Genomic DNA, 11,826 nt, shown 5'->3' with positions numbered 1-11,826 from the left:
GTGGGTTCAGGGTGCTCTGGTTGTGGTAGCAAGTGTCAACCATGCAGCAGCAATTCACTATGACGATATATGTATATCCATTTATTGTTTTCAAGTATTTTTGGAATGTGTAGGTCAATAACAAATTTGTAGATATAAGCAGATCTATTTAATCTGTAAATGCTGAAGAGCTGATGGATGAAACCACTTGAGACTCTGGGCTGGGGGCTGGCTCTGTGGTGAGCAGGTCTGTAGGGCTGGATTTGTGCTTTGCATTGCCATTAAAGCAGCCCCTTCTTGGGCCAGTGAAGGAACAGGCTGCCCTTAGTGTCCAGCTGCAGCATTTGTTGAAGCAGCAATGCAGCTGTCTGGCTTTAAGGGGGTTCATAGCACCAGGAGCTACTGTGTAGCCCAATGGTGAGGGCTAAGTTCCTCCTAACCCCAGTTCCTGTGCCTTGTGAGCTTTAACAAGATGTGGGCAGGCAAGGCAGCAGCTGGCAGTGCTTTTAGGGAGACTTGTATTCAAAGACAGCCTGGGCTGATGGGGAGAGCTGTGCTCTGACAGCCCTGCCCTTTGATTGCAGCGGGACTGCAGCACCCAGCAAACGCAGGCCCTCAGCAGTGACTGGGGATGGCAGCACAGATATGGATTTGTCAGCAGTTCTGTCACCTCACTGCTTTTCAGGATGGATGAGGCTCCTCTGTCACCAAGCCCCCAGCACACACAGGGCTGATTCATGGCTGAGGCTGTATCCTGCATGCGTGTGCCCCCACAGCCCTGCCTGGCCTGAGGGCACGAGCAGTGCCTGCCAGCAGGCTGCACAGTGTCACTTCTCCATCCCATAAATGAACAGTTCAAGGCTTCATCACATGATGGATGGCTCTGATATGGTGTGAACGTTGAACTCTGTTTCATTTCTCATCACTGCAAACAGAACAAGAGTTCTCCCCAGCCACACCATGACTGCACGCTGCAGATCCATGCCTTCCTCTGTTGCTTTGTTAAAGCCAAGGGAGAAAAAAGCAACACCAAATTACTGTTTCTAACCAAATAATCAAGGCCCAATCTGGTCTTTACAGGACTCATATAGGGTTCCTCTGCTCTGTTCTCACCTTTTAGGGGTATTGGCTCTTTAGAAGAGATAGGCAAAGTAGGGAATGGGAGTTGCTCCCTATGTGGATAGACCATGAGGAGCTCCCTCTGAGAAACAGTCAGGAACAGGCTGAGAGCCCCGTGGACCCCAGAAGCCCCTTTGCCCACCTGCACTCCCTCCTTTTATCCCTTTAAAATAAGAAGATGCAAATCTATGCAAGGACACCTGGAGCAAGGAGAACAAAGCTGGTCTGTATGAAGGCATTGGTTAGGACTAACAAAAAGATGAGAGATGCTGCTTCGTTCAGCCTTTTTCAGAAAGGAGGTGGGTAGATAAATGTGAACTCTTTCTTTTTGAGGAAAATGAGATTTGAGGTTACGCATACTTCCCAGTTGAAAAGCATTTTTAATTCCAAAACTTCCTGTTTGCATCAGAGAGAACAGCTGCACACCGTGTGTCATAATAACATGATACAGCAGGAAAGAGGGATGCATCATTTCAATTAAATTCACAGCAATGATAAAAGGTGAGTGGCAGTGAAGGTATCTTTTAATAAATGCTGCTGCAGGGCCTGGCACTGGAAGCAGCTCCCAACAATCCATAAATAAATCCCAGGGGAAAAGCACACACTGGAAGCTGCTCCAGAACATTGTGGGGCTTTCTGCTTCTCTTTCTTTCTTTCTTTTTTTTTCCTCCTAGTGGAAAAGCATGCAATTTTCATTCTCAGCATGTCACACTAATCTGAAAGCGAGAAGCAGCTGAATTAAATCTGCTCAGGTAGATGTGACATTAACAGCTCAGCTACTTGTGAAAATGCTGCATAAAACAAGCTGTCTACAGCAAGCCATTGCTCCAGCGCTAAGAAAGAGCTGCTAACTGCACCAAAAACATATTAAACCAAACCTCACACTTGCTCATTTTCCACCAGAAGCCCCCTTTCTGCCACAGCTCTTAGTCCCTTAGTCCTGGGCTCCCTCTGGTCTCAAGCAAATCCTCCAGGTCTGTCTGCTGAACTCTGCTCTCTGTTTTCTGCCCTTGACCAGTGGCACCTCCAAAGGACCAGGGCTTGTTCAGCAGGGAGCAGAGGACATGGCAGGTGGCTGCAGGTGGGTGAGTGGGCAAGAGGAGTCCATAGCCAAACACAGAGCTGCCAATGGCCAGAGGATGAGGAGTCTGGGGAAATGCTGTGACATGGATTTCACTTCTGTGGCAAACAGCTCACCAGCCTGAAACCAGGGGACAGCACAGACCTCTCCCATACCCTTCTTACTGGTAGGATGCAGCTGGGGAAAGGTGCACAGCATCCTGCTTGGATACTGGTCCTATAGGAGTTCATTGCACTTACTTAAACACTCTTTTATGCCATAAAATCTGCAATATCTTTCTATCCCAAGGCAACAGTCCTTTGTCTTGCTCTGAACACCATCCTATAGATAGAAACAAAGCCAGCAGCCATTCCCACTCCCCTGCTGGCCAGCACCCACTGCCCACAGAGGTGGGTTTGGATCCTGGTTCCATCAGCAAGGTCCTGGCTCCACAAGAGTGGGCAGCACAGACACTGGGGTGACAACACAGATCTGTCCTGCTCTTACAAAGACGCCAGAGTTGATACTCATCAGCAAGTGAGTCACTGCCCATCCCACAGCCTCTTCCTGCTCAGCAGTGATGACGGCAAAAAGGGATCCTGCACCCACACATCCACTGAGCTACACAGAGACTGCTGCCATCTCCCCCTCCGGAGCTAGTCAGCTACTTCAGAGCAAAGGAACTGAGAAGTGCTCATGGACACTGAGTACACAGAGGGGCAAAGCAGAGGCGTGTTCTGCCTCAACTCATGCCTCCTCTGCCCGCCTCACCTGTGAAGGAGCACTTCCTGCTGAGGGGCATTTGGGACTACAACCTGCAGCCCCTGGTAAACACAGCAGTACCCAAAAACCTCCTTAATGCTGCCTTTGCATGCATTTATCACATGCAGAAATGAGGACTATCAGTAATAGCCTATCCTTGCCTTCAGGCTTCTTTCTGAAAGAGAAGCTACAAAGCTGACTGTATCCCTGAATGACCAATGACATAGGAGCATAGCAGCAGCTCTCTCTGCTGCAGATAAATGCTGCCTGGGTCTGCCCAAGGACCTCAGCATGTTGCAGAGCTGTCCCCCAAACACCAGCTGCCCCAGGTGGGACACGAAGCAGAAAGCTGAGGCTGTGAATCCCTAGGGACCTGGGACCCTGTTTGGTTTTCATCTGAACCAATAGAGTGTACAGATTCTCAGTTTAATAAAGGAGAGCTGGGCTGCCATGCAATGCATCACTGCCTCTTCTGCTCCCCATTTGTTAAGCATTTGCGTGTCTCTCTCAGTGCTGTCCTAAAGCTGTTCCCATCCCACAGCAGTGACTGTGCTGATGGCCAGGAGTGCAGTGAGATGCAGTGAGAGGAGAGAGTGAATCACTGCACTTTCCCAGGCTTCAGAGCCAGGGATTATCTCTACCAATGCACCCAGCACTGCTCTATGTAAGCAAGATCTGACTGACATAAATACTTAGTTACCTGGGTCCTTTCTTCATGAGCCTCCAGGATCCCGTCTGGCATCACTCATCTCTAGGTTAATGAATGGTGCAAAACTGCATCTCCCACAACTGGAAAGCCCTGGCTAGTGGCAGCACTGAAACAAATGACAAAAGCCTGAAAGTAGATAGCTTTGAAAACTGATACCATTCAGAATGATATGGTAATGCAAAAAGGTTGCCCGTCCTGGTGATATTTATAATTCCCTGTATGCCTGGATTCCCTCCAGCCAGCATACATTACGCTCAATCCAGGGCATATGCAACAAATCATACCCAATTATGGAAACTCAGGAGACAAGCTCTCTCTTGATTACTGCCACAAATTTCTTTTCCATAGACCACCAGTCCTAGCAAGGGAAGCAGACAACAGAGGAAAAGAAAAGAAAGAAAAAAAGCTCCAATCAATGCCTGTCATGTACCCATGGATATATCCTCTCATAGACCTGAATGCAAACCATTGACAAGAATTGTTCCTTGGGCCCTCAGGCAGCCCATGGCACCCAGCCTGGCTGGGCTATCAACAGGGTGCTCAACACACTGCTTCCTACTGCATCACTGTGTAAATGCAGCCCTGCCATCAGTTACAAGAAGCATGGTGAGTCCATCTCACCCAGCACACTGCTGTTGTATGAGACTCCCACTGGTAGGATGGTGTTTTTTCCTCCAAATCAAGGCTTAAGCTTTTCCTGTGTTGCTGATACAAGGAGAATACCAAAAGGAACACATATTACAAAGTCATTCATCTGTTCATGTGTCAAATATTACACTGAAACTTCATCTCCCCTTCACTTGTACTTTTGCCAGAAATCCCATGGCAGCGTATCACAGCTCGCTATCACACAGCCTGGCAAAAAGCTGTTTAATGAATAGTTCGAGAAGTACAAACCTCTTTTTGGAGACTCTCCAAGCTTCCTGATAGGAATCCAGTCAAAAGTGACAACGAAGGCATTATTGGCATGCAGTAGCTGATTTCCCTGACGGCTCTGCTCACTGACCTGGCTGCTTCTACTGGGAACATTCGTCACCCATGTGCCAGGCAGCCGGCAAGGAGCCACAGGCAGCAAGCAAGGAGCAGTGCTTCCCACCAACTGCTGCAGTGCATATGAGCCGCTATCATGGCTCCTGGTTACTCAGGGGCTGCCCCAGATTATTGAGCTGCTTGGCAGAGCTATGGATGGCTCCTGATAGAAAAGCTTTGGAGAAAGGTCAGGGGTGGCCGTGCTTCCTATTCACCCCAGTGCTGACATTTGCAGCCGTGTAACCCCAAGTAACAAAGGCACAATAAGCCTCATCCATTTAGCAGTCTTCAAACCTTATAAATCCCCTGGGGGAGGCCTGGGTTAATGCCAAGTTGGCAAACACAGTTTCTGTGTGATGAACACAAGGATGCTGAAAGCATCTTTATGTGCAATCTGCAGCAGCAGCACAGTGCTATCACCACCCAGGGATGGGCTGTGGGACACAGATGTTTCACCTCAGGAAACTGCTTCTGCTGGGAGGGTGCTGCTAACCTCTGGGTCCTGATGGAGAGCACTGCTGTCCAAACACCTCTTATTTCAAAGCACAGACTTATTCTTGGGTTCCATTTATCCCTTCTAAGAAGATACCAGAGCAGTTCCAGCTGCCACCAGGGCTGCTCCATCAGTTACAGGACTCCATGTGGTTTTTGGTTCTAAGCATCCCCAGCAGGACAGCACAGAGCCTCCTTCTAGTAACAGGTCTTACCCAGAGTGCAGTAAATCCCAAATTTCATACCACAGTGTATCTAGAAATGTCTTTTCCAGTTCAGCTCTTATCTCTCTGCCCAGCCCTGCACTCCCTCTAGCTGTTCTAACAGTAGAGCGGGACAAAGTTTTCTAAGCTCCACCTCATGGAAACAAGGTTTTTAGAGTATGTATCTAAGGTACTACAGCATACACATAGATCTAAACAACATTCCATGCTGAGTGACAGCATTACCTTCAGTCCAGCTTTGCAACTGTGTGATACACTGCAGGGAAAGGATATCCATTTTCTGAAGTCAATGAAGACAGTGAGACGAGAGATTTTACTTAAACTATATATTTTTACGTAAAACAACTTTATGTTACAATAAAATCAGATAAAAATCACAAAGTTGTATAAGTTCATAAAGCAAAAAATCAAATTTTTCTTTATATATATGTATGTATATATATATAAAACCCAGCATTTACTGCTACTAGGAGTCTAAATGTTAACACTGACTGTCTATGGCCAATTTGAAAAAAAAAATATATATTTTCACAGCAGACAAAATGACGAGGTAAGAGATGTTATTACAATGATCCAACTGTAGTAAACACTCCAGTTTCCATTAACTTATATACTAAATATAACAAAACCAAATAAAAATATACATGTAGAGCACTGCAGTGTTTTCCCACAGTTGTGTATCAACAAGTTCTCATTCACTAAACGTCACTCGAGACAGTTAAAACAGGGCGCGTGGATGTCTCCAGTACTAAAGTCTCATAATAATCTAAGTATTTTGGTATTGCAGATCACACTAAGACACTCTCAGAACTCTCAAAGACAAAGGGATATATTTCTGTTAAAAACAATGTGCTTCGTTCATCATTCATGGTGAGTTTTACAGAACGTGATGCTCGTGGTCACTACCAGGCAAGGGAAGGAAAACAAAATGCTGCAAAACACTCCGACCAAGCACAGTTCCCTTCCACACGCCCAGGTTGGGCAGCACACTGCCAATGGAGAAGCTTAGCTCACAAATCCTGTATTATTGGTCTTTTTTTTTAGCTAGTATATGGCTAAAATAATTATTGCTGACAGTGTTAAAAACAAACGAACACGCAAACCCCCCAAATACCACACACAAATACATGAGTGGATCAATTTTCCTCACGTACCTTTCTTGCCTGTGCCATCATTAGGTAACTGACTGAGCAGAAAGGGAAGAGCTATCTATTTCAAAATAGGCATATAAAAAAAGAAAACGAGGTATAGGCACCTTCATTTGAAGACCATGTATTTAGACTGTCTTATGGAACAAAAAAAGAGAAGCATAACACAGAGCACAGCAGAAAGTCAGACTGTGAGAGGCTCCACTCTGCCCACTGCCCGCAGAACCCCATGGGAAGTATGGCTGATGCTCTGTTGGCAATCTCCTGAATGTGGGGTTGACTTCAGGTATGTTGGTTAGAACAGACATCAATACTTCGGACATGCAAACTTCACGTAATGGTCAATTTATCTCCTAGAGGTCAGCATGAATGCTGCCAAGCAATCAGGCCTGCAAATGCCCCAGCCACCTGCATGGGACCTCTGCTTGGAGCTGCTTCTGGGTTAAGTGCCTTGTGCCTACACGTTGCTGTGCTTAACACAAAGGTGAGCGAGCAGGCATGACCCCAGGGCAGCTCCATGCCTTGCAGCCACCCAACTATGCCAAGAGCCCCATCGCTCCCCCATGTTCTGACACAAGCTGTTTGGGCTGCCAGGCTCTCGTGCCACTCAGCTGTGCATGGATATTCACTTCTCAACCCTCCCCCCATCTTTGATATGCCGAAGACTTGGATTCCAGCAGACTTCAGGAGCCAAGAACTGCCCATGGTAGGGCAGAGGGGCCAGCAGTGGCCATCTCAGACCTCTGATGCTCCATCAGTGTGGGGCTGAGCACAGAGCACATCCTGCACTGAAGCTTTTGCCACAACCATCACCAAAATCAGACACAGCTCCCCAAATCCTATTTAAACCTTCTCCCTTTGGAATCAGTATCGAGAATACACTGAGACATACAGCCATTCACCCTGACAGCAGTGTTATTTTCTTAATCCACAGGCTCAGGAAGACAACACTGTATTTGCAAGAAGCCATCGAGGCTTTGATGGGTTTAGTTTGGAAGAGCCTAACAACATGTGAACCTTGGATTCAGCCAAACAGGAAAAGGGATAAAAAAAAGGAAAAGGTTAAACTGTGTTATTTTTGTTTGTGAAACAAAGTTTTAAGTTTCTCATGTTGAATTCATTTATTCTAACCATTAGGCTAAGGTCATCTTCCAATATGCTAACTAACGTGCCAGGTGAAACATTCCATTCCCCCGACAACAATTATCTCAAGGCATTTTTCTTCCACTGAACAGTTCTACTGGATCTGCTAGATTACTTTGGCAATTGCACCAAGAGAAAAACCAACACTACCAGCAGCTCCAACGCTGTGTCAGAGGAGTATCTCTCTGGAGAACACGGAAGACAGACAGACACTCTCACTAAAGAGTGTCAGTGCAGAATTCTGTTCTCAGAGCCCCAGCTTTGCAGGTGCCATGGGGGCAGGCCACGGCTGAGGGGCAGTGGCAGCACTCGAAGCCAGGCAGAAGGCCTTTGCAAACATGTGGCCATGCAGCTGAGGTAGGAGACATCCTGCCATGCACCACTCTGGGGGAAAAACCTGTGTGTGGAAAGTAAAATCACGGGTGCTCAAGGTGAGATACAGTCTCATATACAATGGATACAGAGCTGACATTCCTTATTTGCCAGCCATATGGGTTTGCACGGCCCTGAGCTGAAATAATGAATAAAATCAAGCTCCGGGATCTGCGACAGATCTGACTAAAGCTGGAAAAAGCCTGAATTAATCCCAACAGAATCATCTCTTTGCAGAGTCTTTTGCACACCTCTGACCGTATTTTATATTAAAACCAGAGCAAGAAGCCCTAAGATCACTCAGCAAACAAAAGGAAGCAGAAGATGGAGCAGGGTGCTTAGTGCAGACATGATGAGCACTGTGACCAGGAGCCCCGACTGCTCATATTGCTCCTCCACACATGGAGCTCTGCAGCAGAATGGGGGGAGCGGAGAAGGAGGACAAGCTGCCTGTTCTATGATCGTGGACTTGCTATCAAATGGAAAGACTAAAAATGGAGACTGCTTGCTCACCACCACACACAGTTTCTGACGTCATTCTCAATTTTGAGAAGTCTGTCCTAACCCCACATTATGCAACTGTTGAATATTCCAGGCTGGCAAAGTCTAATTTTCACACGCCTACATGCCATGTACCTGATTTTTATTTTTATTTTTAAATTTCAACAGCCTACAGCATTTGTTTTTTAAAAGACTTCAATGGTCATAGTGGTTATAAAAGGTCCCAGCTTCACATGTGTCAATTAAAAGGATTAAAAGCAAGAGTACAAAAAATCCAGTCTAAAAAATAGGTGATGACTGTAACGCAATGGATGAAATGAAAACTCATGGGACAATGGCAGACAAAACCCATCTCCAGCATGTGAATTATATAGCCATGTACAAAAATAATTCAACGCGTGTTTCATCTATAACCCACATCTTTTAAAGGTCACTTTTATAATAGAAACGTGCCAAGAAAGAAAAAATCCCTAAGAAATAATATGCAAACATTATGGCGTGGCTATTGAATCAGTCACTTCTGGAATGCACTCACCTGGTGCTTCACCAAGCTTTCACCTGATAGGAGAAAATATAATATCCATAATCACAAGTTCTTTCCTGAATGAATTCAGATGCAGCGTAAACAGAATCTCAAACCAGGATACGGAGAAAGAAACGAAAGAAGCTGATGGCATTCCTAGGGATAAAAGCAAAACATGGGCTCCTCTCTGTTCCTTCTCACATCAGTCCATGTCACAACAATGTCCTCGCTGCAGTCTGGCGTATGAGTCTGCATTTCCCAATACCTGTTTAGAGCTGCTGGATAAACAAAGACTACATTTTCTGCCTTTGAGGTTGGGTTTTTTCTTTGTCAGTCTACCCAGGTGACTAACTCTCACCCACCTGTCTCCTGAGGGGAGAACGCAGGAATCATAGGAAAGAAAGGGGTTTTGGTTTCATGCAGTCATTACCTGCAAGTCTCCTGGGCAGGAAGCTGCTTCCTATGACCTCCTGATGCTTTTCTGATCATGCCTCTTGAGCCCCTGCTGTGGCAGCTGAGCAGCAGTGATGGAGGTGCGCAGAGGTGCACATGCGCTGCGTACCAAGCAGCAGAACGTCTCCTCCTAAAACAAATATCTGGTCCCAAGACTCAGGTGTGTACTTTTCAGTGGCACACATAGTGACTGAACAATAAGGGTTCAAAACTGAGATGACGGTTCAATGAGAGATGGACTTGCTAAGCAAGAAGAGCTGTTCTCACCTATGTGTAATGTGTGACTTGAAGTGTAAGAGCTGGAATTCATTTCTACAGTGTTGACTTGGCGCTGCACGGACCCAAGCAAGCACATGCAGCCTGAACTGGAGGTTATATGAAATCCTCTAGATTTCACTCTCTGCATCAGACCTGATCAACGTGGTCCCTAAAGATACTGGCACGCGTGTCAAGCAATTCACTTGACTGCAGATCATCACAGGCACATTTCACCAGGCTGATTTACAGACTGCAGGAGCTCCATCTAATCTCTCTGCTTGGCCAAGGAATAAAAGGATACGTTGCTAGGAGTGCTGATAGTCTGGAAAAGAAAGACTTGTTTTCTGTTTCTATGGTTGCAACAGCCCTTAAGAAAGATATAAATTTCCCTGCAACAACTAACTGCATATTCATTTTAAGGTAGATCTAGTTCCAGATTCCTGAGACATAACCCTCTACCTGTTCCCAACCCCACAAAGCCAGAGCAGCAGCATAGAAAGTTTGTAACCTCAACAGAATTCAGTGAGCAGCATGATTGGTTTGGAAAACAAACAGAGAAACAAAAACCCAAAATAACCCACATCAAATTTTCAGCCTCTATGTACAAAAACAATGCAAACAGGTGGAACATTCTAGTTATATTTCGTAAAACACATGATTGGGATCAACAAAACATCAAACATCCAGACCCTAGATTACAAAAATCTATTGCCATCTAGTTGTCAACTCCAAGTTTAGACAGTCCTTGTCGGAAATCATGTAATTCATCTATCTTCCCATCTAGTACATCTAAAAAATTCTTTAATTCAGTTTTAAGGTTGGTCTGCCTGTGTTTGCTCTCTTCAACTTCTGTCCTTAGTGTTCTGACTTTCTCTTCAAGATCTTTGTTCTTATTCTCAGCATCCTTGAAGACAAAAAGACAGTAAGATGAATCATAGAGAAGAAGAGCAGAATTTAAGAGAGTAAAGCAACAAACGGCATCAGACTGGAAAAGTTTGCTCCAACTTCTGCAAACTGATTAACACGAGAACCTCTGAAGCAACCTACACATGCCGGACAGATTAAGAAAAGCCCACGCAGAAAAGGACACAGATTAACTGGAAAAGACACTTTGCTTCAGATTTTGTCATTTGGTTGATATCTTAAAATTCAGCCGGATTTAAATCACACACCACGCATACATTTCTGTCACTGCTACAGTTGCAGAATTAGATACTGTGCCAGCAATTACATACAGAATTATCCATGGTGGTTTAATCTTGAAAGACAAGCTTTAGAAAATACTGCCCAAGGAATGCTACTGCTTTATGCAGTACTTCAGGAATTATCAGTGTTTTTATTTATTTATTTATTTTAAAGTTTGCCCCTGCCCCTGGGGAGCCCTTAGGCACGCAATGGGGCAGCCAGGTAAAACACCTCCCATCCTTTAGTACGCTCCTGCACAAGTTCTTCTGGTCTCCGTTTCATTAACAGAAGCACATGCTTACCCTCACTGAAAGCCATCAGCATCGCTGAATCAAACCACGCTCAGCACCTGCCTTCCCTCAGCAGTCTTCTATCTGATTTGACACCAATTATATTATTACAGTGTTGGTGTCATTGACTGATTTCGTTGATGAGACTGCTTACATTTATTCTTCTATGTATTACTTAGCTAAGTTAAGCAGCCCAAGGCACAGCCCCACAAGTGCTTCTGGGCGCAAGCACCTCCACAGCAGCACAGCCATGTGCCCCAAGGCCCATGGAACCACAAAGCACCAGCAGAGCCTCTGTAAGCTTTGTCCCCAACAACACACAGCTCTGCCCATCTATAACTTTCCAAAGAGCCTCTGCAGGGATCAGCCACAAGTCCTGGGGTGCTGCTTGGCACAGGCTCTGCTGGGGCAGCCCCACAGTGGGAATACAGGATGTGGGATAGCCTGGAACCAGCAAGGAGTTGGATGCAGCGTGAACCAGGGCACGCTAATTTATGCAAGGGAAGAAATAGAGCAATGAATGACTCAGTGCTATAAAGGCCATGGTGCATTTTGCGACTAGCAAGTATCTTTTGGTTT

General features: G+C 45.7%; 1 protein-coding gene across 2 annotated transcripts in view; it reads right to left on the bottom strand.

Moving 5' to 3' along the window:
• Positions 1-5,685: 5,685 nt before the first annotated feature.
• The window catches only part of HOMER2 (homer scaffold protein 2), a 50,742-nt gene continuing 44,601 nt past the window's right edge, over positions 5,686-11,826 (bottom strand). For both annotated transcript variants that reach the window (XM_015872917.3, XM_015872916.3), the window contains one exon: positions 5,686-10,676. In XM_015872917.3, coding sequence (XP_015728403.1) covers positions 10,488-10,676 — 189 coding nt within the window. In that variant the 3' untranslated portion in view covers positions 5,686-10,487. The remainder of the gene's footprint in view (positions 10,677-11,826) is intronic.

This window comes from Coturnix japonica, chromosome 14 (genome assembly GCF_054131305.1).
Source record: "Coturnix japonica strain WE chromosome 14, WE-NBRP24, whole genome shotgun sequence".
NCBI classification, from domain to species: Eukaryota; Metazoa; Chordata; class Aves; order Galliformes; family Phasianidae; genus Coturnix; species Coturnix japonica.
Note: the sequence above shows the minus strand (reverse complement) of the source record. Positions and strands in the feature narration are given on the sequence as shown.